Source organism: Phyllostomus discolor, chromosome 4, assembly GCF_004126475.2.
Source record: "Phyllostomus discolor isolate MPI-MPIP mPhyDis1 chromosome 4, mPhyDis1.pri.v3, whole genome shotgun sequence".
NCBI lineage: Eukaryota > Metazoa > Chordata > Mammalia > Chiroptera > Phyllostomidae > Phyllostomus > Phyllostomus discolor.
This window is the reverse complement of record NC_040906.2, coordinates 78,765,903-78,792,603: the sequence shown is the minus strand read 5'-3', so window position 1 is coordinate 78,792,603 and position 26,701 is coordinate 78,765,903. Positions and strand designations below refer to the sequence as shown.

Below are 26,701 nucleotides of genomic sequence, written 5' to 3'. Positions count from 1 at the left end.
CTTATTATGACTATATATAAATACACTATATATAAATATATAGTTATATATACATAAAGATCTCTTTGCAAAAACATAATTCACTGACTATAATTAAGCAGATATTCTTAAAGATATAATTTTACTCACTGGAATAAAATTAGTAAATTTTATACTAAAAATTAATTTCCATGGATTTTAATACACTTATTTATAAGAAATGTTATAAAGGCATATATTGAGAGTTCCATGATTAAAAGCTAATAATCACAATATCATGCTGTATATACTAGCACTTAATTGCTTCTTTGACTTTTGGATAATTTAATTGCATTCATTCTTGAATATAAACTTTAAGAAACTGTAATTACGACATGGAATTACAACACTAATTTATCTGCTAATCCAAATGATACTTATTTCCATCAAAGTATTTAAAAATAAATACTTATACTTACTTTCAACAATTACTTGTCTGTCTTCCCAGTTATCTTTAATAAGCTGTATATTTCCAAAGTGTGCATCACTGTAAAAGATTCGGTTGGTACCTCTTCTTTTTTGATTATAGTCAAAAGCCAAGGCTATAACATTCTTGAAGTAATGTGGATTCTCATATGGTCTTATTGGTGAATTTAAATTGGTTTCATCTGAAAGATGTATACTTTTTAATATTGTTCTCCCTGAATACAGCAAATAGCCTTCATGCCTTCGGCAAGTGACTCCATCCTCTGCCAAATATCCGTGGGCACAAGCACAGGTTCTCCAGGAACTTCCTCTGTACAGACAAAGTTGCTGACACCCACCATTGTCCTTGGCACAGACATTGGTCCCTAAAGATGAAACATAAAAGATATACACATGCATTTGTGTTTTATATTATTTTCTAAATATTTTTCTAATAAAATATTAAAAATTTAATATTGCATAATCCGTCTTTTTATTTTTAATTTTTAGACTGGTCATTAAAATATCAAACACTATAAAGTACTGAGTTTTTAATCACTCAGTACTTAATTTAATCAATTTAAATTTTCAGTTTCGTATTTCAGAGTTCATATCCTTTTGCTTCCTTCATTATTCAAATAAAGCATTAGAATTTTCCCTCAATCAGCTAGTTAAGTGTATAAATTTTTTGAAGCAATAGCAGAATTATAAATTATAGGTACTGTAATCTTTGGCATAAGTAACATATTAGCTTAAAATATGAACTGAGTTCACAAATAAAACACATACTACTTTATGCCCTGCATTTATAAGGTATGTAAGGTATCAAAGCAATTTATGTCTCTAATGTGCCTCATACCCTAAGAATATTGGTCAAAAGTTTGTTACTCTGGTTTTGAGTGAAGATATAATATGTTATTAATTCCTTTGATGTCAAGAAAATTAAATACAATTTTATTTATTTATTTATTTATTTACTTATTTATCTTCACCCCAGTATATTTTTTATTATTTATTTTAGTGAGCCAGGAAAGGACAGAGGCAGAGAGAGAGACAGAGACAGAGAGACAGAGAAGCATTGATGTGAGACAGAAACATACGATTGGTTGCCTTGACCAGAGATAGAACCCCCAACCTAGTCAGTGTCCTGACTGGAAATTGAACCTGCAACCTTTTGGTGTATGGAACAATGCTCCAATAAACTGAGCAACCTGGCCAGGGCTAAATACAACTTATTTAATAAGCATAACAACAAACATTATTTAATAGAGGTAATTTTTGTTTAAATATCCAAATCATTGTCATATCAGTTTGATAATACACACTTCAAAGAAGTGGTGACTTTGGTCATATTTCACTCTTAACAGCAAACTTCAAAAGCCATAATCAATTTATATACTAAAATGTAATCAAAAACAAACTTTTTTCTTTATACTCTCTAATATGCCAATTGGGTTTTGTGCTTTTTTACTGACTATGTGCATCTATCAAGTTTTTCTGTATTACTTAGCCCAAACCTATACTGAATACATGCCAAGCTCATAATCTGTCCATAACATGTAGTGTCCTAGGCAAAAATATCTATGGATAAACTATTATGTATTTATTTCATTAGGCCACTATATGACTTTTATAAGAAATAAGGTTTCCCCTTCAAAAAAAGGGTTTTGAGGTTTTAGACTCAAATAAAAATTAATCCCTGATATGTTTCATAAATATTAAAAATAAATAAGATAAATAAATAACAAAATATTTTCATTGTATGAGAAGACTGACCTTTCTCTCTTACTCGGTTAAAGACCTTAACCTCCTTCAGGTTGACTCCGAGACCAGTTCTCATGGTTATGGTTTCTGTGGCATCATTTTTGTGACCCCTTCTGATGGACCCATTGGCATGTGCTCTGCCAAGAGGATGAATATGTATGATCAACACTTTTTAATTCAAATCAAGCCAGTTACTTCAGCTCAAGATAACAGTCCAGCAAAAGGAAAGAAACTGACTTGTAGCCCGTGATACTGAAATGGTTAAGTCTAGGATAGAAAGAGTGATGGCCTTTGCTGTGGAAATTACATGGTTTTATGAGATCCTTTTTGTGACCTTGCTGAGGAATGGTTAATCCTACAAGGGCAAAGCAACTGGCACCGAAATAATATTTTGAGACTCAAATACTCATGAAAAAATAAATTACCTGTCAGACCAGTAGATGTAAGCCCCAAAGACTGTAACTGAAAACATATCCACATTGCTCCCTGACAGCACCATCTCTCGATTCTCTCCGGTCTCAAGGTCAATTCTTTCTATTTTGTTTGTACGAGCATCACACCAGTACAATTTATTTTCCTAAAGATCAATTGAAATATAACATTACAAGCTTTTTTATTGTTTTCTTAAGAAAATGAACACTAAAAGGGGATTAATGTAAGTTGGCAGTTGATGGTATTCTCAATACTTAAGAAAAAAATCCAACAGACCTCATAGTCAATGGAGATGCCATTAGGCCATGCAATTCCCATGCTTACGAGGACAACCTTCTCTGAGCCATCTAAGTGAGCCTTTCCAATGCAGGGCATCTGTCCCCATTCAGTCCAGAACAAGTAACTGAAATTAAATTGTTGATTTATAGTAATATTTAGATAGGCATAAAAAGACATTATTAAAAATAATAGCAGTAACATTCATTCTAGAAAAACAAATATAAAATATTCTAGAATCAATATGCATGCATGTTTTATTGCAATAAAATATTTTTATTATATAAATATTTAACTATTCATAGAATTTATGCAGAAAAACTCAAAATTATACCAAAATTCTTTTAATACAAGCCACTCCCTATCTGAAATTCTATTTTGAAAACTGCTTGCCTAATTTGCTCTTTTTTTCCACATCTCAAGCATCATTTCCTTCAAGAAATCTTCAGCATTCTCTCTGATTATTGCACCATGTAATCTGTTTCAGAACATGGGTGAGAGTGGCACATTTACCTTTGTAATTCTGTACAGTGTTATTTTTCATTAATATTTTTGCCTCCACTAGCCTATCAGCTCACTGAGGACAGTGATCTCTTACCTTTTTTATTCATTATTAAACCTGTATCACTAGGTAACTAGGCTATTTTTAAAAAATAAAAATTAGTGTAGGTAAATATTCAATTTATGGATGTATACATAGATGCATCATAACTTTCCATTCTGTCTACTGCTAAATGTAACTACTCTAATTTGAATTTTAGAAATTGCCTTGTGAAACCATATAAAACATAGATTTATACAAAAGTAGACATTCCTATTTTAGCAATTTTATAATATAAATAGTAATGTGGAAGAAATGTAAAATAAAATAAATATAGAATGAAAATCTAGAGCATACTGTAATAACACATGTAAAAAATGAAATATAGAAAAGCCAGAGGTATATAATTAATGATTTCTTTCACTCATTCATTCATTCATTTATTCATTCATTCCACAAATACAATATTTATATTACAATAGAGGAAGTCATGCTTTCAGATAAATAAGATCTATTCATTTAAAGTTACATTAACTGAAATTTTTATTCAACTGTTAGACAACAACAATAATTAAAGTTGAGAAAATATGGCAATTATTGATTCAGATAAAAATGGGATTGTATTCTATGCATATTAAAATTTATGTACACATATATAGATGATAAATCATACACAAAAAGTGAAAATGAGATTGCATATAGAAAAAACAAAGTTCATATTTTATATCCACTCAATGGAGAAATTATTTACCTAAGGAAGAAGACACTTAAAGTATATGATTTATGTGTATTCCCTTTATGCACATTGTTTTGATTAGTTTAAGAGTTGAATTTTTCCCTGAAAATTCTTTTTTTAAAGATTCTATTTCTCTACTTTTAGAGAGAGGGGGAGAGAAAGAGAGGGAAAGGAACATCAATGTGTGGTTGCCTCTGGCACACCCCCTACCAGGGACCTGGCCCACAACCCAAGCATGTGCCCTGACTGGGAATCCAACCAACAACCCTTTGGTTCACAGGCCAGCACACAATCCATTGAGCCACACCAGCCATGGCTGGAAATTCTTTACAAAATAAATGTGTTGAGTTTATAATTAGACAAAAAAAGAGGTGTGGCTAGAATCCCAAGTATATCAACTCTGAAGAAAGTTTCATTCATATTTATAAAGTCTACAAATTAGAAAGGGAAAATTTTATAGCAAGGAACCCAACTAATATTTTATGGTTACATCTAAAATGAAGCAGACATGATATTTTTAATCTTTGTATTAAAGTTAAAATTTTTAAAACTTTAAGTGAGACTCATTATATTAAAAATATTAAAAATAAAATAATGGTTTAACTGGAAGGTAAAATGTGTTGCTCCATTTGGAGTTATAAGGACAGATTTTGTCATTAATAATGCTCTTAAAAGAACTAGCCAGTCATTGTGTTAAAATGGCAGGGAATGTTGTACTCTGAAGGAGGCATTTTGGGAGCCAGGACACACACATGATTACTTATTCAATCTAATTCTTATCTACTTTCTTATACTATGAAGTTCAAATACAGATGAGAATGTTTATAACATACCTTTTATTTAATAGTAATTTGCTTTCAAATTAACTAAATGAGTAGTAAAGATAAATTTTGGAGTGAGAAGGCTAATTCAGGTACTTAACATGTTTAAGCCTAACTCTCAGAGCTATAAAAATTGCAGCTCAGGATGTTAGTGATTCACAATCTCATGGCTGATAAGAGTTTGCACTAGGAACTGCATTTAGGCTCTGTTAACCCAGGCCTGTGCAGCCCTCTCTATGATATGTTGTGTCACCAAAAATAAATATAACAGTAAAATAATCTTATATCAAATTCAATAGATATTTTTCTTTAGATATAAGGAGTATAACAAAGATCTTCATAGTTAAAAACAAACAAAAAACACATAAAAATTGTTAATGTTGAGGAACAACTCTCTCTTTTTTCCCAAGTACTTCCTATTCATTTAGAGTTTGTAATACATCCATACAGAAGGCTTGGATGAATGGAAATAAAATTAGAAAAAAATTTCAAAATAAAATGATCTTGAATACATTTTCAGTAGTGATTTGATAAATTATCATGATATATGAAGCTAAATCTGATGGCAAGAATCATTTTTATAAATAAATAACTTATCAATTTAATAAAATGGAAAGACTGCATGCTTACCAAAATATATCAACAGTTTATAAGTATATGGAAAAAATAATTTGTTCTATAAACTAAAACTCAAAGTAAAGAATTAAATAGAATTAGCACTTTGAGAAACTTTGGGGCTTGTAAACCAAATTTAGAGAAAGAACAGTCTCTAAGCATATAAAACTATAGGAAAAAACTTATGTATAATTTAAGATAGTAATTTACAAAAATGCACTTGAGATATTTTTAATGAACAGAGTCTTTGTATCAAAGTATGATCTTTAGCAATGGGAAGAAATGAAAATCCTTGTCTCTGGTTTTTGAAACACCATGAAAATTAAGATTCAGTGATGATATTAAATGTTGATATTTTCTCCATTTTAGGTCAAATTTTGCTGCAGTAAAGTTTGTTGGATTGTATGATATACCCAAGAAAATTGTCATTGCAGTGTTAGCTTGGTAAATCTAGCCCTGAAAATACTTCTCAAAGTTATTCCTGACCTAGATATTCTCTAAATAGTCAAAATCACGTACTGTGTGATATAATTGAATTCTCTTGATAATAATTTGTCCCAAACTGACAATGTGCTTAATTACAGAGGCTTATAATTACAGAATTTAAAAGCCCAAAATTTAGGACTTCTGCTCAAGAGGGAGGCAAAGGTAAACACACTTCGCCTCTTTGCACAACTACAGCAGAAATTACAACTAGACTATAAAACAAATATCACCCAGATTCATGAGAAAATTGAGATGTATGGATGCCCAACAGCCAAGGATTTAAAGAAGTCACATTGATCTAGATGGACAGCAGGGGTTGAGATGCAGAGAGGCATGGAGACATGGAGCCACTGAGCAGCATGGAGAGGTGGCAAAATGGATGGTCCCACATTCATGTGTGGTAGATAAAAATAGGGAGGGACACTTGGGGAGTGAGCTATCCCAGTCCCAAAGCAGACCACCCAGCCCCAGGTTCCAGAATCAGGGAGATGAGTCCCTGTAATTTCTGACTGTAAAAACCTTGGGGGTTGGAGCAGCAGAAGAAATTGTGGGATTCTCGGGAAACTCTTAAAGGGCCTGTAAAGGTCTCAGGATGTGTCACAGACCCACTCACTCTGGGATTCAGCACCAGGACAACAACTGGAAGGGCACAGGTGACATACATGGAGAGAGTGAAGTGACTAGCAACAGGGTAAGTGCCTGGAAAGAGCTTTCTCCCAGGCAAATCTCCAGAGGCCAGGCAGAGTCATTGTCCCCTCTCTGAGCTCTCTTCCAAACAGAGCCAAAAAGCAGTGAAACAGGTTGCCCTGGCCTGGAGATTACCTAAGGCCCCACCCTACATAATTTACAAGTGCCTTTTTAACAGTAGGCCACACTACTAAGACAGGGAGTCAAAGCAGTTATACCTAATATACAGAAACAAACACAGGGAGGCTGCCAGATTGAGAAGACAAAGAAATATGGTCCAAATGAAAGAACAGAACAAAATTCCAGAAAAAGAACTAAACAAAATGGAGATAAGCAACCTATCAGATCAGAATTCAAAACACTGGTGATCAAGATGCTCATAGAACTCACTGGGTAGTAAAAGAGCATAAAAAAGACCCAGGCAGAAATAAAGGTTGCATTAAGTGAAATAAAGAAAAATCTACAGGTAACTAACAGTGGAGAGGATATAGCAGAGAATCAAATCAACAGTTTGGAACATAAGTAAGGAAAAAAATCATTCAATCAGAATAGCAAGAACAAAAAAGAATTAAAGAAAATTAGGATAAAATAAAGTGCCTCTGTGACATCTCCAAATCTACCAACATCCAAATCATAGGCATGCCAGAGGAGAAGAGGAAGAGCAAGAAAATGAAAACATTAAAAAATAATGAAAGAAAACTTCCCTAATTTGGTGAAGAAAATAGTCATACAAGTCCAGGACAGAAAGAGAGTCCCATACAAGTTGGACCAAAAGTGGGCAACACCAAAATATCATAATTAAAATTCCAAAGGTTAAAGATGAAGAGAGAATCTTAAATCAGCAAGAGAAAAGCAGAGCTTATTAAAAAGAAGTTCACATAAGACTGTCAGCTAATTTCTCAAAAGAAAATTTGCAGTCCAGAAAGGACTAGTAAGAAGTATTCAAAGTGATAAAAAACAAGGACCTATAACCTAGATTACTCTAGCCAACCAAGCTATCATTTAGAATTGAGAGCATATAAAGTGCTTCCCTAAAAAGGTAAAATTGAAGACCTTCATCATCACCAAGCCATTATTATATTAACTGTTAAAGGGAACTATGTAAGAAAAAGATGATCAAAATATGAACATTAAAAAGTCAATATATTCTCAACTATCACCAACTGAATCTAAAAAAACAAACTAAGCAAACAATGAGGACAGGAACAAAATCATATATACAGAGACCATTTGGAGGGTTATCAGCTGGGAAGGGGAATGGGGAGAATGAGGAGAAAATTGCAGGCATTAAGAAGTACAAACTGGTAGGTACAAAATAGACAGGGGGATGTTAAGAACAGTACAGGAAATAGAGTAGGCAAAAAATTAATATGCATGACCCATGGACATGAACTAAGGGTGAGGGATTGCTGCTGGGAATGGGGATACCGGACAGAGGGGGGCAAAGGAGAAAAATTGGGACAATTGTAATCACATAATCAATAAAATATATATATATATATATTTTTTTTAAAGATTTTATTTATGAATTTTTAGAGAGGGGAGGGAGAGAGAGAGACAGAGACAAAGATAGAGAGAGAGATCAATGTGCGGTTGCTGGGGGCCATGGCCCGCAACCTAGGCATGTGCCCTGACTGGGAATCGAACCTGCGATGCCTGGTCCGCAGCCCGTGCTCAATCCACTGAGCTACGCCAGCCAGGGCTATATAAAATATATTTTAAAAAACCCACAAAATTTAAAAGGAAACTTTTACACAATGGAATACTATGCAGCAGAAAGAAAGAGTTCCTACCCTTTGCCACAGTATGGATGGAACTGGAGAGCATTATGCTAAGTGAAGTAAGCCAGGCAGAGAAAGACAAATACCATATAGTGTCACCTATAAGTGGAACCTAATCAACAAAACAAACAAACACGCAAAATATAATCACAGACATTGAACTACAGAACAAACTGACAGTAAACAGAGGGGAACGGGGATAATGGGTGAAAAGGGGAGAAGGGTAAAGTCAAGGAACATGTACAAAGGACATATGCACAAAACCAAAGGGGAGTAGGATCAAGGGTGGGAGGTGGGGATGGGTGGGGCAGGGGCAGTAGTACTTGAAGACAACTGTACTTGAACAACAGTAAAATGGAGACAACTGTACTTGAACAACAATAAAAATTTAAAAAGAAACATTCAAAAGTGTTTTGAAGGTTTATAGTAATACTATTAGAAATCATCATAACGCAGATATCCCTATCATTTTCATTAGACACAGAAATCCTTGGCAGAAAAAAATGTGCAATGGATAAAAAATCATAAGTTAATTTCCAATTAATTATTGACATTTGGATAATAGGTAAAAGCCTGTGTTTAGTTTTAGCTGAAATGCTCCCAAAGGCTAGCATAGTTTCTTGTCCCCAAGTTTATTGAATTTATCATAAAGCAATTATATTGATATTAGAATTAATTTACACACAGGTTCACTCATAAAGGAAAACATATCATCTTATGTCATAATTAGATTCAAACTGAAAAATATACATTTAAGACATTATAAGTGTCTGAATAATTTCAAATACACTGCTTTTATGAAATAAGGCTACATGGAAACAGAGCTCTGACTTTGGTAGGGGAAAGGTAAAGAAGTGTAAAGGAACAAAAAAAAGAATAAGTTTAAAAACTGTTAAAAATAAAGAGTATTAAATGTCTTTTGATATTTTAGTTATATAAGTTATAGTGAAAACCAACTCATTTGATCAATTATTTTCTTTGAATTTAAGATTCCCTTGTTGACTGCTAACCTGTTTCTCTAAAGCACAGATTTGGGTTACAATTTTTACTATAAACTTGTTATTTCTTCCCTTTCCTATTCATTCTCTATGAAAGTGTGATTTAGATACTTTATCAGATATACCAAAGAAAACCTGAGATAATAAAAATTTCCCTGGTAGCACAACAAAAGGAGATTTTGTAATTCTCTTATACGAACAGTGGCCTGATGGAGAATAGAATCAAGAATGTCATTGTGTCCTCTGTAGATTGGGGGTTAACCATGTGTTAATGTGTCTGCAAAACGTAAAACAAAAAATAAAACAAAAACCTACAGATTATCAATAGCAGCCAGATTGCATGCAAGTATCAACTTTTTGACAAAAACTGCTTACAATTTACAGTGTCTTAGTTGTTTCACTAGACTCACTTGAAACGCATATTAATTGAGTACCTTGTAGGCCAGCATGTCAATGTCTCCATATTCAGACACAAGCAAAATAATACAATATTAAAACATTTTAATATATTTTACAAGTACATGAATTGAATTCCTCTTTCCCCATGAAAAATACAGTATAATGCAGAACTTTCTCTATTCCTGTCATGGTTTCACTTCAAGTTTGAATGTGTTACTATTGCAATATACAAATAACGACCACAGAGTGCAAAACACCGCTAAAAAGAAGAGTCTAGAGACAGTATTTTTCCATTTTTTATTAATACTTTGGTGGATGATTCTTAAATATATTCTTTCATTTCAGTCATGTACTCATTCAAAATATATTAAGTAGTTATTAATGTGCTGGGTCGTGATGATACAAAATAAGTGGGATTTATTGGCCTCATGAAGCTCACTCTTTAATGACAGAGGCAAATAGGTAAATAAAGTACTTTCTAAGATAATACTAATAGAAATGGTTAAAACTTATTAGTTGTAAGTCTCTCTAAGTAATGAAATTAGGGGTTTCAACACAGAAAATGTTGAAGTAGTGTGGTAAGAGACTTTGTCATTCCTAAAAACAACTTCAGAAATAAACTTTTATTTTGAGCCAAAATAAACATACAGGCCATCTGAGTTGTTTTCTCTTTCTGTTTAAGCTTAAAATTATTGTTATCATTTTTTAACAATTCTTAATTTGGTGTTTGTTACATTTGATTTGGTCTTGATTTACTATTTTGTGACATTGAATAATTATATAAAATTCTTATTTCTTATATAAAACACAAAAAATAGTGGCACTCAGTCAACACTGGAGAAATATAGAGGAAATTTTTTCACAAAGAAAAACTTCTTTGGCACCTGTAATCCCATAGCACATTAGGCTTATCACCCTGTATTATATTAATTCCTGATTTTATTTATGTATTGGTACCCCATCTCACTGTTCACTCTCCTCTCATTTTAAAAAATACATATATATGCATGTTCACTATGATATTAATTTACTATTTACATGTTTAACAATGGTTTTCTTGAGTGAATGGTTCATCCTTCAGTGATTATTGATGTTTTCAATATATTATATTTGATGTTTCCTTATAATCTATGAATTTTCCTATGAAATATTTAACACCTAGTCTCTTATACCCTAGAACACGGGTGTCAAACTCATTTTCACCAGGGGCTACATCACCCTTGTGGTTGCCTTCGAAGGGCTGAATATAATTTTAGGACTGTATAAATGTAACTAATCCTTAACTAGGGGCAAGGGGCTCAGCGCTGCTGCCAGATAGAAATAAAGTGCTGGGCTAGATAAAACAAGGTGGAGGGCCAGATTTGGTCCACGGGACTTGTGTTTTGCCACCTGTGCCCTACACTCCTAGTAATCAAGAGCTTATTTAGAATTCTGAAAGTATTATACAGATATTTTTAGTATTTTTCATGACCTCTAAACTGTCTTATATATCAATTAACCTATGCTGGATATTCTGCATAAAGAAAAAAACTGTAGCAATATCAACAGGTAAATAAGATATTGTTTGGAACTTCCCTGCCTAGTTTCAAAAGCTATAATCCTCCATGGCTAAGGTTGTGAGTAAAGGACCTTGGGACCATAAGCCATTAAGAAGACAAAGCTTATCTTCCTTGTAGGGGCACTGCCTCTACCCACTTTCACTTCACCTTGCTTGACCCCAGGCAGATGACTGGTTAGCCAACGATGAGAAAGATTCCTTAAAGGAGGGTTGACCTAAGACAGGCACTGTCTCGAAGGGGCCCCCAGGGAAGGACACAGGGGGCTATTGAAAAGGGGGGTGATTGACCCTCACTCCTTGGCTTTGACATAGCCTGAGTCCTCATTTTGTATGCAAGAAGTCTCTTAATTTCTTGGCTGTCTTACTTCCTCTGCCTGACTTAAGCCTGAAACAATGCCTTAAACCTGAAACAATGCAGGAGGTGGGTGTGGCCCTGTGCTGGAAATGGTGGGTTCCCTAGGGAGATCAGTCCTAAGAAAGAATGCATAAAATCCTACAAAACCTACTTTGTTAATACCCTCAATTTAAATGATAAGGGTCCAAGCCTGAAATGAGCTTGCTTCCCCAAAGTGTTCTGGCCCTTTAGGTACCTGACCCGGACTCAAAATAAGCCCTCCAGTTCTTTGAATGTTATCTATTGTTTCATCATTACTGCCTGACAATGACTGATGAGCTTTACATTTTTGCCCTGTATTCCTATGCAGATTAAACCCAACAAAAGCCCGTTAAGGAACAGGCTCCTGGTCCTTCTCCTTTGACAGATTGGCCACCTTTCCTCCCGAAGCAGATCTCATCTTGGTAAACTTAATCTCATCCATGGCAGACTGGAAGTCGGGGTGGGGTGGGGAGGAAGGCTCTACAGGCAGAGCCCCCAGCAAGATATTTTTCAAATTTGTCTTTTACCCTTTGCTATGTTTTTATGGATCAGATCCCTTGAGAAATTAAGGAAAGGTGCTATATTTTTGAGTGGCTATCTTTGGTTTTCATCAAAATGGCTTTGGTGGTCTGGGCCATGGGTACCCTCTTGCAGTGAGAGATAGCATGACCTTTCTGGCTAGATCCCTGCAATCAGCCACATATCTGCAATTATATCTCAGGACATATTGATAATTTCTTGTCCTTCTTCACTCCTTTTGGAGAAAGAGATAAAATCCAAGATTCATGTTTGAGGAAAGAAGGTATATCTTACTAAAAAGGACTGGATGAGTAAGACCTAACTAGCTTTGCAAGAAAGGTAGATGTCTGCAGTAGAATTTTTCTGACAATCCCTCATGAAAAGTACTGTGACACTTCCTCTTTCTCTTGTTTTCCTAATTTCATATGCCTCACTCAGAGGGAAGTGGCTATGATCTGGGGTATAATTGTGGTATTCCTAAGCTACTTGAGCATCATGGTATTTTAATACTATGTACTAGCATTGAGATGCCACTATTATTTCTATTGTAAATCAAATTTAACTCCATTTTGTTTTTATAACACTTATAAGTGTTGCTTTGACTTAAATGCAAAATAAACTCTAGAAAATGGTGTTAAACTATACTGTATATTCTTGCTAGCTCAAAAGGTGTTAAAACTGTCATTCAAGACCTTCTGCATGTTGTTAAGCATATTCTAAAAGCATATCTATCTGCTTTCATTTATATACATAATCAATCAAAGAACATTTGACCATATGTACTTGAATATGAAGATATATTGTCAAGCTGAATCATTGCATTGGAAAGAAATACTTTTAAGTGAGTTATTTATAGTCATAGAAATATAAAGCTAAGTTAAGGAAGATAATGCACATCCTGGGGTTTAAAAAGAAACAAAATGACAGAATATTCCTGCTTCACTTAGGATCCAATTCCATGGAAAGTTAACAAATTTTTTTTGATATCATACTGTGATCTCATATACATAATTTTTTTTGTTGTTATACATAGAATATGGCTTTTTAGCATAAAGAAAATTAATATATTTCAGTTTTTAATAGAAAGTGATGGTTTACCAAAAAAAGTCACAGGAGGAGACAAACTAATTTTCCAAGGTGAACTAAATTTATATGTACTTTCTATCTTGCATTGGCTACATTTTTAAGAGACTGCAAGTTTCCTTGGTTGAAAAACAGGCTTCATGTCCACTTTTCAAGGCATATTTACAGTTTGGATTCAGTTAATTTACTCCATTATGATTCATGTTTTCCCTTGGACATACAACCTGCCATATTTTGACTTCAAACAGAACATTAAAATGCTATATTTAATTCTATGATATGAATTTTGATAGTTATCTATATAATAGTACCTTAATATTAATATTTGAAAAACTTATATAGACTGGTCATTTTTAAGTCTTTTTTACCCTCTACTGAACTCTAGTCAGTGAACATGTAGATAATATATAGCAAGGAACTTATCATTAATATGTCTAAGCAGGAGTAAACATTTCAGAAAAATAAGCTTAATATTTAAAAAGGTATATCAATTTTTAACTATGCATTCTGAAAATAATATCTAACCCTGTGATTTATGTAATACTTTTTTTTAAAGAAAAAGTGAGGGTACAAAGGTAATAATATTTAAAATATTGCTACATAGTCCAAGGTTTTGTGTTTTGTGGAATGAAAATAAATTTAAGGAATCAAAACTATTTACTGATATCCTCTAGCTGAGTCAGTGCTGAGCTCACAGCCGCAATGGAGAGAATGTAAAATCTAAGACATCTGAAGAGAAGAAATGATAGGATTTTGTGGAAGATGAAATAGGTGATGAGAAACTAAAGAAAAATTTAAGGTAAGTTTTTATCTTGTCAGGACAAAAGAACCATGATAAAATTTTTAAAAATGCCATGGATAGGAGGGGAATGTAATGCAGGCATTAAAATATAAAAACATGAAAATAAGTGTAAAAGGTAAATATAGCAAGAGAGAAACTGGCATTCAAAGCCTTAAATGAGGAGAAAAATAATCAGAGGACACATGCAATGCTAAGAGGACATGTCTGGAGGACGTCAGGGAGAACAAGGAAATGGAAAGTTAAAGAAGGTAACAGAGAAAATGAATTACCAAGTGGATAATTAATGAAAAAACTGTATAGAAGAATGCAACTGGTGTGAAAAATAAATTATTTGGCTTAGGGTACTGATGAATTTAGAAGTGTTTGGAAAGAACAGAATCTGAAAAACCATTTCAGAAGTTCAATGAAGAAACAATGGATATAGCTCTCAAGAGATTTAGAAGTAGCCCTGACTAGTGTGGCACAGTGGGTTGGGTGTCATCCCATGAAACAAAAGGTCTCCAGTTCTAATCCCTGTCAGGTGTGTGTCTGGGTTGCGGGCCAGGTCTCTGGTTGGAAGCATGTGAGGGACAACCAATCAGTGTTTCTCTTGCATAGTTTCTCTCCCTCGCTTTCCCTTTCCCTTCCCCTCTTTTGAAAATAAATAAAATAAAAATAAAAGAATTTAAGAAGTAAACATATGTTAAGAAATAAAACATTGGTAAGTTTTACTTTTTATCCTTTTTTTTTTTCAATTAAGAGGAATCAGCCTATTTGAAAGCTAAGGGAAAAACTTCATTGAAAAGAACAAGTTAGAGATGATAGATTTAAAAAGAATAGTTATTGCATGAGTTTCCCAAGGAAATAGATGTTATTGTGTTTAGAATATAAGTGAAGAAGTAAATTTTAGTAACAAAGGAAACTTTCTCTGAGATTGTGTTCACATGTTTCAAAACATTCACAGTATGAACTCACACATTTCATTTTCCCATACTACCATATCATCACTGTATCCCAATTAGCCACCACATTTACTTAATTGCTTTACTACTCTCTGACAACTTTACTGCCTTCTCCCTCCACTGCGGACATACTTAGGGATTTTTATGGCTCATGTTGATGACCCTGTGAATATCCCAGCTCATAGATCCTCATCTTTAACTGTTCCAGGAATCCACATCTCCATTTTGCCTCTGCCTTACATAAGCAAGGACACAAACTAAGTTTAATTATCAGTGAAAATGCTCTATTTCCAATATCAACAATTGCTGGGAAACATGACATAAGATGAAAATCTTGCCTATCAATTTTGTGCCTCCTGTTATTACTGATCCATCTTATTACTTCTTCCATGGCAAGGTTCCTCCTACAACCCTTGGAATTTTTCTTCTCTTTAAGTACATTTTCTCCCTCTTCTTTTTTTGCCAGTTTATTCCCCTACCCTATAAATATGTGAAGTATTCCTTGACTCCCATACTAAGAAAAACTTTTTTCCATATCCTACTACCTTCTCAACATACCTTCTATTTTCTCCTCTTTCCTTTCCTTGCCCATGTTTCTGTAACTGTGCCCTAAATGTGTTAGTTCTACTTTCTAATTATCTTTCACTTACTAATTCTTTATATTTGGCTTCTGCCCTACCAACATCCTGAAAGTGATAATAATTAACAATAACATCCTAATCATTAATCCAATGTTGTGTTCTCTGTTTTTATCCTTTCAAATCTCTTTATTCCTGGCACAGTCTTCTCCCTAAAACTCTCTTACCTGGACTGACACAGTGCTTTTTTCCTGTAGATTTGAAATTGTTGTTTTACTCTCTGTATCTTCCTTTATTGTTAATTTTCTTTATTTTTCCCCTCAATCAATTCATTCCCTAACTGTAAATATCCTTTATTTTTGTTTGTAGACTTATTTTATTCTGTATTCTTTCTTGGGTAATCTCTTCCACTAATATGTTTTATTGCAGAGTCAGATCTCTGTTGGATAAGTAGAGACTTTATATTTACCCAACTTCTGATTCTATTTTTGCTCTAGTCAATGTTTCTTCTTGAGAATTTTCTATCTCAGAAGGAATCCCAGACTTCCAAAACAATTTTAGTTAACAGAACCATATTGTTAAGATTAATTTTCTAACATCAAAGACCAGTTCTTTATAAATCCAAACTTAAAACTCATATTTATTTTAAAATTTTCTCCCCTCTCTACAACTTTGACCTGATTCCTCCTGGTCTGAGGACTTGTGGTAAGAGAGTGACACATGTTGTTTTTATTTATTGTCCTTATCTATTCATTTTAGTCTTCCCTTTATATATTTGCTTCTAGCTCTCTTCATTATTTGACTTGAGAACAGAGAAAGAACCCTCTTCATACCCCTATAACACTCTCCTTGGTATAATAAATGAGCATTTCAGAAAATTCCCTATTTAAAGAATGCTACAACTTCTGTAAACCCTCATCACACTTCTGATCCCTGGTTATGTGGGTTGTTTAGGGCTGGAGGAGACTTAGAAAAGAAGGTCCAGGACCAGTTTAGATCTTAACTGATATACTGAAGAAGCTGTCACCTTGGTAGTAACTTTAAAATATGGCATATCTTATTGTTTATTTTATGGCCCTAACTTATTTTCCAACTACATCACCTACTCTTCCCCACATGCCATGTACTTAAACTCTTGCTAATGGTCTTTGTTTTGCCAATATATCCCCACTCTATCTCAGAAAACATTCTCCTTCAAGTGTCCTCCATTAAGCCTCTAATAATCACCACTATTGCTGCTACTACCCTCACTTTTATTAACTCCTCTAATTATATGCTATCTTTTTCTCTTAAAACCCAATATAATTTTATAATAGTCTTATGGAAATTAGTACTTTAAAATGCGATTTAGATACAATTTTGAAGCTTAAATTCTACTGATCTAATCTCTTTATGCCTGAAAATGAGTCTTACTTTACAAGATGAGACTATTCTTTAACTAGAATTTTGTACTTGTTTAAACTGCAAATTTAAACAGAAATCTCATTGTCAACAGAAGCAACATCTTACTTATAACACCATACTTCACAGTGTCCACCAGTGTCTTTCACATGGTAAGCAGTTCTGTTTTGTCAAAAGGTCCTGAACTGAAGGCTAAGGAGGAAATGGAGATGTACTGACATGATCTGTTTCACCGTGTGCAGTGCTCAATAGACGTCCATTGAACAGACTGACAGGCAGTGAAGTGTGTGTGAGATTCTTTGCCTGGTGATCTCAATAACCATAGAGAGTAGTAGGTAGAGTTTATGCAAAAAGGGACTGCGGAAGTATAAAGATACTTAAGGGGAAAAGGTCTGGAATAACAACTTGAGGGTGTATAGTAGATTTCAATAAGAAATAAAAACGAAAATGACAGATTGACGAGTAAAGGCAAGAGGCCTGTTAAACTGAACTGCATGAATCTGTAACAGGCCAGGCACAGAGGTTCTCCAGAAAACAAATGAATTGTTGAATTTACTACAAACATGAAGGAAAGAAATTCTTTATTAAAAACATACCCATTTTCTGTGTATGTATGGGATTTCAAAACATTCAAATTATGCTTGTTCCTATCATTAGAATAATTAGTCACAAGCAATTGATCAGATTTTCTCTATTGAGGCTATAATGATTTATTATTTGATTATGAGTTATAATTAAAGAGATTTAAAAAATACCATCATATTGGAAGAGAACATTTTCATTTTCAAGTTTATAGGTGTTATGTGGACACCTGTCAATAGAGTCATGTGTTTTAATCCTTTAAATTAAACAAAATTTGCACCCACCCTTTCCAGGCTCAGTAGTTGTGGCACCTGTCTGCAGGCATGCTGTCGTCCAGGGGCTATATGGGGAGAGTCGACCCAACTCAAAGTTTTCTCCTGGCTTTTCCTTGTCCTTTTTAATTATGGTTTATTCTCTCTTTACTAAATTTTCATTATAATTTTATTCTGAAACGGTTAAAACTTTCTTATGTGCCTGATTTTTATTGTTTCTATGATGCTTAAAACAACACTATATATGTTTATATGTAACATGTAACACAAATACATACACATGTAATGTAGCATAATATTTGGGGATTAGCAAAACTTAACTTCCTCACATAATAACTTGACAGAGTAATATATTGAAAATTGCTGACTCATTTTCCTTATTTGTTAAATGGAGAAAATAATACCACTTTAGGTTTGTGGTCATTTTTAAACTTTTTTTATTGTTATTCTTTTAGAGTTGTCCCAATTTTCCCTCTTTTGCTCTCCACCTCCCAGCCCAGCCCCCACTCCCACAGTCAATTCCCACACTGTTGTTCATCTCCAAAACAGAGTAAAAAAGGACAAGCTGGTAAAATTCGAGCAAAGAAATGACAGCTACATAAATTCCAAAAGAATAATTATGCCACTACATGAAAAACTGACTATAGGACTACAGGAATAGAGGATATTATCCTATGATCCAGAAAGGTTGGCAAGAGGGAGGATTCACGTTAGGGTGGTATCAATAAAATTTGTGAGAAGTTGGTAGAGTATAAATGTATTTTGAAGTCAAAAGTAACAGAACTCTTGGTATATTGAACATAGAGTAAAAGAGACACTAAAGATGATACCAAGTGTTTTTGCCTAAGCAACTGAGGTAACAGAACTGGCATCAGCCAATGGAGAAATCATGACAGAAAAAAGATTTAGTTTAGTTTTAGACTGTTAAGGTGAAAATTTCTGATGGATCATTCTAGTTACATATTGCTCCTTAACAAACCACTCCAAATTTAAAGGCTTAAAACAACACTGATTTATTTGCTTATGAATTTGCAATTGGGTCAGAGCTCTGCATGAGATCATCTCTTCTTCACATCAACTGTGAAGACAACAATGTTAGGGTTATGGCTGGGACTGGAACCATTAAAGGACCTCTCACTCAGCAGGTCTAGCTGTTGATGCTGGCTGTCAGCTGGGAACTTAGCTAGGACTGTTAGTTTACACACCTACATGTGGCCTCTTTGTGAAGTTGCTTGGCTTCCTCACAGCTTTTAAGAGCATCCCAAGAGAATCAGGGAGAAGTTTTATCTTCTTTTATGATATAGCTTCAGAAATTACATATTATCACTTCCATAACAGTCACAAGCCCAACCAAATTCAAGAGTGTGGAAAAGATGTTTCACTTCTCACTGTAAGAAGAGCATGCAGCATATCAAGTGTTGTGGCAATCATCTGTAGAATTAAAATCTGCCACAGATCTCTAAACGTAAAAGGTGAATACTCAGTTGAACATAAAAATCTAGAGTTTAGGAATAAGGTCTTGTCTGGGTATATACATGTTGGAATCTTTAACATTTAGATGGGATGAGATCACCAAATCAAAAAGAGGAAAACAACAAAGACTGATCCATGGGTGCACTCCAACATTAAGATGTCAAAGAAAAAAAAAAACTGAAAAAAGGAGTGAGTTGGGATGACTACTGAAATACAACAATTAAGAGAGTCACTTTTCTTCTTTTTTTTTATATTCTCTCTTTGAGATCCATTCACTAGTAAACAAACTGAGTTTTTTTCAGATGTTTACTGCTTGGTCTGGGAAACAAAACTTGTCTAAATGTATCAAGATAACCTCTTCTCTTTGGCTATTGACTGATCTAAGGTGGGGCATGTGATCCATCTGAGGTTTACAACATGGGGTTTAACACCAAAACCTTTCTCTTTCCAAATAAAATGATACAGCTTAGCAAGGAAAAGTGTTTCATCTAACATCCCCCTCCTTCTTTAGTTAAGGACACACTTCCTGATATGTCAAACATATTGTATTAATGCAGCCATAACATCAAGCATCAGACAAATTAAAACTTGGCAAAGAGAAATGGTAGTTGAAAAGAGAGAGAAAGAGAAGCTCCTAGGGAGAACACACACTAGTTAAATGTTATGTTCTTTGAATCCAAGAGCATTCCTAACCAATGCAGCTTTTTCAATTTTGAACAAAATATTGTAATCTGCCCTGGTGTGTGTGGTTTAGTGGATTGAGTGCTGACCTGTGAACCAAAGGGTCACAGGTTCAGTTCCCAGTCAGGGCACATGTCTGGGTTGCAGGCCAGGTCCCCAGCAGGGGGATCATGAGAGGCAACCACACATTGATGTTTCTCTCCTTCTCTTTCACCCTCCTTTTCCCTCTCTCTAAAAATATATAAACAAAATCTTTTAAAAATACATTGCAATCTTAGTTTTAAAGGGTATAAAATTTTTTGCCATCATTTCTTTCCTATATTAGTCTTTTTCACTGTCCTAATATGATGACTTAACCTTATAGAATCTGTCTAGAAAGTGAAGCAAGGGATAATATTGGAAAAAGTACATATAACAAAACAAATAGGAAAGGTTGCAGATTTTTGTAAGAGTTGACTTATGATTCACATAGACTGGCTTCATTCTCCATCACTGTTCTTTACACTGGTTTATCTAATAAACATCTGGGTGACTATGACAGCTTCACTTTCTTCCAACTACAAAAGGCACAGTAGTTCAATTTAATCATAAACTATCTATTCTTAAAAACAATCAAACAAACAAAAAACCCTCTAAGTCAAGTCATACCAGTGATGCAAGATACACAGTGACACAATAGTGGGGAGTAATATGAGGTTATGAGGTTTTGTAATAGGACTACTTCTATGGTATTGTTTGAAAGTGAAATGGTTATTGATCAGCAGTGTACTTTTTACCAGGCAAATGTACTAAACTCTGAGGACAGAGAAAAACTATACATGGCTCTGCTCTTATAGAGTCATAGTGAAGAATAGAGGCATTTTCCAGTTCATTAAAAAAGAGAGCTACTAAGCAAGTAAATATAAATGGGTCTATATTAATATATAGAATTTATAAAAATGAAAGCACTTGGTGTTTTGGTGCTCTATAACAAACAAATCTAACCTACTTATAAAACCAAAGAAGGAAAAATGATATTTAGCAAGATAAAAGTAAGAAGGAGAACATTACAAGTAATGGGAAGTAGAAAGTATAGGAATTATTTGAAAAACTAAGAAGTCCAAAAGAAACTGTAGCAAGAAATTGAAACTGATTATTTACATAGGGTTTGATTAAGAAGGATCTCAATGGAAATTTTGGACTTTATCCGGAAGTCAATGGGAATTCTATAAAAAGTTTTATGTATCAGTAGATTTGTATTAAAAGACCAAAGTTGGTCTAGTCTTTTGTGACGTTAGGAGATCAATCACAGTGGAATATGTGCAAGGTAAGAACAGATTTAGTTAGGGTGGGGGCTGTACAGATGGAGAGTGGTAGATTGATAATATTTAGAAGAAAAAAATCAGCAAATCTTGTTGATAGATTGAATTCATTTCAGTTTTTGAGATGTACATTTTTTTGCCTATAAAACATCCACATGGAACTATCAGAAGACAGACATGTTTATCTTCAACTAGAGGGGGTAGAAAAGCTTAGGATGAATATGTTGAACATAAATGGAAACTGAGGCTTTAGAAATAATAAAACATAAAGTTCACTATCAAATGGTTATTTCATTCTCTCAGCAAATAATTCAGTAGCTATTATGTAAACAGTTCTAGGGCAGAACTTTAAATTGAAAATCTAAAGATATGTTGGTATTCTTGTTTGGATTTACACACACACTAAAAAACTGCATAACAAATATAACCCCAACAATTACTAAATTATACATGACCAAGTGAAAATAAACTTTTTCAACTGGTTAGATATTTTTGAGTTTTGCTTCAGATATTATAACTAAAATATGTATTAATGTAAAAGTCTAGATATTTTTAAATGAAATAAGAAAATTCACTTAACACTCAAGAGATATATATATATATATATAATTCTTAAAATTACCCTTTCTTTGGGTGCACAGCTATAGATCTTGGTTGATCCAGGCCTTGGGAAATAATCACATAACGGAAAGAGCCATTGAGTCTTGCAACTTCAATTAAGTTAAAACCATGGTCTGTCCAGTATATGTTACCTAGGAGAAACACAGATGTGTTTATGATACAGTTGTGAGAAAGGAAACTATGTACTAGTTATGGCTAATTATTAACCTTCTGAGCATTATATAACTTTCAAGAAATCATTTAGTTTCTATATTTTAATGTGTACATTTCTTAAGCACAAAGCTATAAGTAAACTGATATGCAAATATTTCCTACATCTCACACACCTGTAGTTAAAACCATATAATGATACATTTATATCTCAAAAAAATAAGTTGAAACTTCTCTCACTGTGAGAAGGAATCTATTTTAACTTTCTAAAGACTTCAGGCAAAAGAGACTAACATTTCTGTTTACCACCCTCATGGAGCTTTCCAGGAGAATTGCCAAAGTTCACACTACGTGCTCTACTTCTACATAAAAACACTTACTCAAAGGCTCAAAAGTATTAGAAAGAATGAAGCCAAAAGCAAAAGAGACTATTTACCCTTGTGGCTAGAAGTAATATATAAATATATAAAATATCAGAATTTTTATGAAGCAAATTGAATCCTTAAAAATAGGTGTGAAATATAACCAAAAAAAGCCAAGGTTATACCAGCAATCCAGTCAATAGCTATCCCTTCCACTCTTCCTAAGCCATTGGTAATGACATCTTCTTTCCAAGTTTGATCTCTTTTAGCTCGGCTAATTTTATTGAAGCCCATGTCTGTCCAGTAGATGGTATCATTTTCTATGGATAAGATACAAAGAAAAAAAATCACACATACACACACTATAGAAAATAGCAATATACATAATTAGAATCACATTGCATCAGTATTTGGGGGTTAATATCCTGAGTGTGCTAGTGTATAAGTAATCTTCAGGATAATTTACTAATATAGTAAGAAAGATATTAAAGCAATAGGAAAGAGCCTAGTCAAATGTGTTTTTAAAATATTTTTGAAATATATAAAAATTACTTATTCCATCATTTTTTATTGTTTCTTCATTTTCTTACATACTTTAACTCAGTAAATACATATTTTATTCCCCATGAATTTGCCATCTTGATATCAAGCCATGATGTTTTGGCCAACAGTTTTTCTTTTTACATGGGGTCTGAGTCCTCTAAATATAAAAAGAATACTACTGGGGATAATCAACTCAACAAAGTCTCAAAGTAGAGAGAGAATAGAAAAAACTGGAAGGGTATTTCAACTACATCAAGAATATTTTAAGTACATGGTCATTCAAAATGTACAAAGTCTTAAAAATGCCTTATCATCCAATTATTACTTCTGAGATACTAGTTTAGCAAAGGTCAACTACACACTCCTTAGATTATTTTTCAAGATCTCATTTTACAAATTGTTTTTAAAATACTTGAAGAATGGCTTCATGCTATTATAGAATTTTTAAATCATTGTTTTTGAGTATTTGAATGAAAATGCATCTAAAGATTATAAATGAAATGTATATATACATGCATATGCATAAAGAGGAGCAATTATAGACCAATGATTTTAAACACAGCCAACAGAAGGACACTGGGGACAAATCATTAAATAATAATTTTGCCACTGACTAAGTTTTTGTGTTATAATCTACTTGGCCACTTGAAGAAGAAATCTTTTAAGACAAATATAATTTTCTTCTGGCAGTGACAGACTATGGAAAATAAAGAAAAAACAATATAATAAACCATTTATTAGTAAGTGTTGGGATTCTGTTTCAAATGAACTATAGTGGTTTTTTAACCTATTTTGGGATGATTCTAAATATCCCCTGTCCCCAAGAATGCTTAAGTACATATACACAATTGTTTGAAGCAAAATAAAGGTGCCATTTTCAAATATATATATCTGGAAAGCAAGAACTTGATTTTTCCTATTTTATAAAAGTATCAGATAACATGCATTCATTATTGAAAAGGTAAATCAATCAATAAAAATAAGCATTGTTTTTGCATAAATATCAAGCATTGTAAGCAAGTCCAATTCTCTTCTGCAAACATTAGACCCATATATACAACAATCTATTTTTTATCTCCACTTGTATGTAGAGAAGTTGATCTTGATATACAAAAGGCAAGTTATGGATTTCTGTGTGAAACAAGCTTCTCCTGTAGTCATCTAATGCAGGTCCCCATGCTATGGTGATATGATGGATGGCACCTCCATCCTGTGTTTTATGGGCCGAAACTGTACACCATTCTTACTCACTTTTTCTCACAGTTCCCATCTAATCCATAACCAAATGCTCTCAAATTCCACTTCTTATCAAGCATTTTGGCTCTTTTTTATTGCTATTTCAAATTATATCCATCATCAAAACACTTCTCACACTCTCTACTATTTATAATGTAAAACAAATCACTATTATCTCTTGCCTGAACTACTGCAATAGGCTCCTATCTTAGAGCCCAGCTTCCACTTCTGTGTCAGTGACCCCTTTCCTCCTGAGTCTTTTCTCCACTTAGAGGGCACTGTTGCCCTTTTAAACAAATAAATAAGAACATTTCTGTTCCATCCACTCAAACTCTTCAATATTACCCATTTCATCAAAAGTGAAATTCAGGTTCCCTCCTATGATATCCATGATCTACCCACACCCTTCAACCCTCTCTCACCTGATATTCTTCCACTCTCCCCCTCACTCACCCATCTCTAATAACAGACTTTCCTCCTCCTAAAACAAGACAAATGCTGTCCAGTCTAATGTTCTTACATTACTTTTCCTTGTATCTGAAATGCTCCTCTCACCCACATATATGCACAGCTTAAATATTCCTTTTCTTACTGAAACTTTCCCTGACTACTCCATAAAATTATTCCCTTGTCATGCTCTATCTTCCTTACCAAATCCATTGTTTCCACTTGTAACATTTATTACTGTGAACACATTACATATTTATTATTGTTTTGTTTACAGTCTGTCTTGTCTCACAAGAATATAACCTCTTGAGGGCTAGGGCTTTATTTTGTTCACTGTTTTATCCCTGGTCCCTAGAATGGAGCCTCACACATTGAATACATGAACAAATGTGATGTGCTGTATAAAGATTTATTGGGAATAGATACAAGGAAGACACAGCCCTTACCACAAGAAACTTCATATACTCAACTTTATAAAACAACACAGGGTATGCACACACAAAAGTGACTGATGCTTCAAAATAGTATAGCATCAGCAGAATGTAAGAAGTACAGACAAGTATTTTTGCAGGAGGTCAAAGAAGACACTTACAACAATGTTTATAAGTACTGCAAAAAAGGACACTAAATTTATATGTGACTTTCACAATTGAATCACTTCTAACAACTCTGCCATCTTGGTGAGAATTTTTTCCATATGATCAGGAGGCATTCTTTTACACATATACTACTACATCTTGCAAATACACTTATTCATATTGAGCTGATATTGCATCTTTTTATTTCTTTTCAAAAATAGACTGTGAGATATCTCATAAGTAGGGACTGCAGGGGACAAAACTTTGCCAATGCAATCACATGTGCAGTAGACATCTCACAGATATTCACTTTGTAGATAGTAGATTAATTATAATGCCAAATCTACTGCTAGGTTAAGTCTATTGGACCAGGGCCCCAAGAAACTGAAAGGTTTCCTTGCATTCTTTCATTAGCAATATTTGAGAAATATGTGAACAAATCAATCATGTGGTAATGCATTAAGCAGGACCAAGAGAATGAAATAATTAAATCACTCCATTTATATCCAAAAACCTGTTCTTTATTAGTTTTTACACATATTACACACACACTTTAAATGGAATAAGTTCACTGAACTTATCCATTTTTAAGGATAATTATACAGGTGTAGGTGACCAACTATTGTGCACTGCAATTGCAGTCAGAACTAAACGAAAAGCCACAGGTTGTCACATTTGTTTGTAAAACAAAGGAGGAGACTTTTACCCCTGAGAAAAGTTAATTAAGTTGAGCAGAAGAGATAACCATTTACAAAGGGTAGATTATGCAGACTGTGTCTGAAAATAAGAAACAAGAAATAAAAGTCTCTTAATATACTTTCACCTTAGGTATCTGTTTCCTTATGATTCATTAACCAGTACTTATTGATCACTCATTGTGGGCACACTGGACTCTACGTTATTTTGGGCTGCTATATCCTAGAAAATTCAAAATCATGTTTCCTGGCTTAAATTTACACACTGTTTTAGAAAACACCATAGAGACATGAAAAACATGATATATATATATATATATATATATATATATATATATATATATATCTCCATGGTTACTCAGGCTAAAAAATTAGAAGCTACTCCCACTATTTATTAGACAGAATTCTTACTATAAATTTTCTTTTACCTTTAAAAAATTTTGAGTATGAATAAATCCTTCTGGAAGGATCTTACTTTGGTTATCAAATCTGGTAATAAGGATAGATTATAATACTTAGTTCCCAAAATTATAATTTGACCAA

The 26,701-nt window shown here is 33.5% G+C and overlaps 1 protein-coding gene across 1 annotated transcript in view; it reads right to left on the bottom strand.

Moving 5' to 3' along the window:
* Positions 1–26,701, bottom strand: part of LRP1B (LDL receptor related protein 1B) — a 1,792,671-nt gene that overhangs the window by 430,858 nt on the left and 1,335,112 nt on the right. The window contains exons 36-41 of the mRNA XM_036023545.1: positions 22,845–22,979; positions 22,149–22,278; positions 2,896–3,022; positions 2,613–2,764; positions 2,200–2,324; positions 438–809 (exon numbers count right to left, since the gene is read on the bottom strand). Coding sequence (XP_035879438.1) covers positions 438–809; positions 2,200–2,324; positions 2,613–2,764; positions 2,896–3,022; positions 22,149–22,278; positions 22,845–22,979 — 1,041 coding nt within the window. The remainder of the gene's footprint in view (positions 1–437; positions 810–2,199; positions 2,325–2,612; positions 2,765–2,895; positions 3,023–22,148; positions 22,279–22,844; positions 22,980–26,701) is intronic.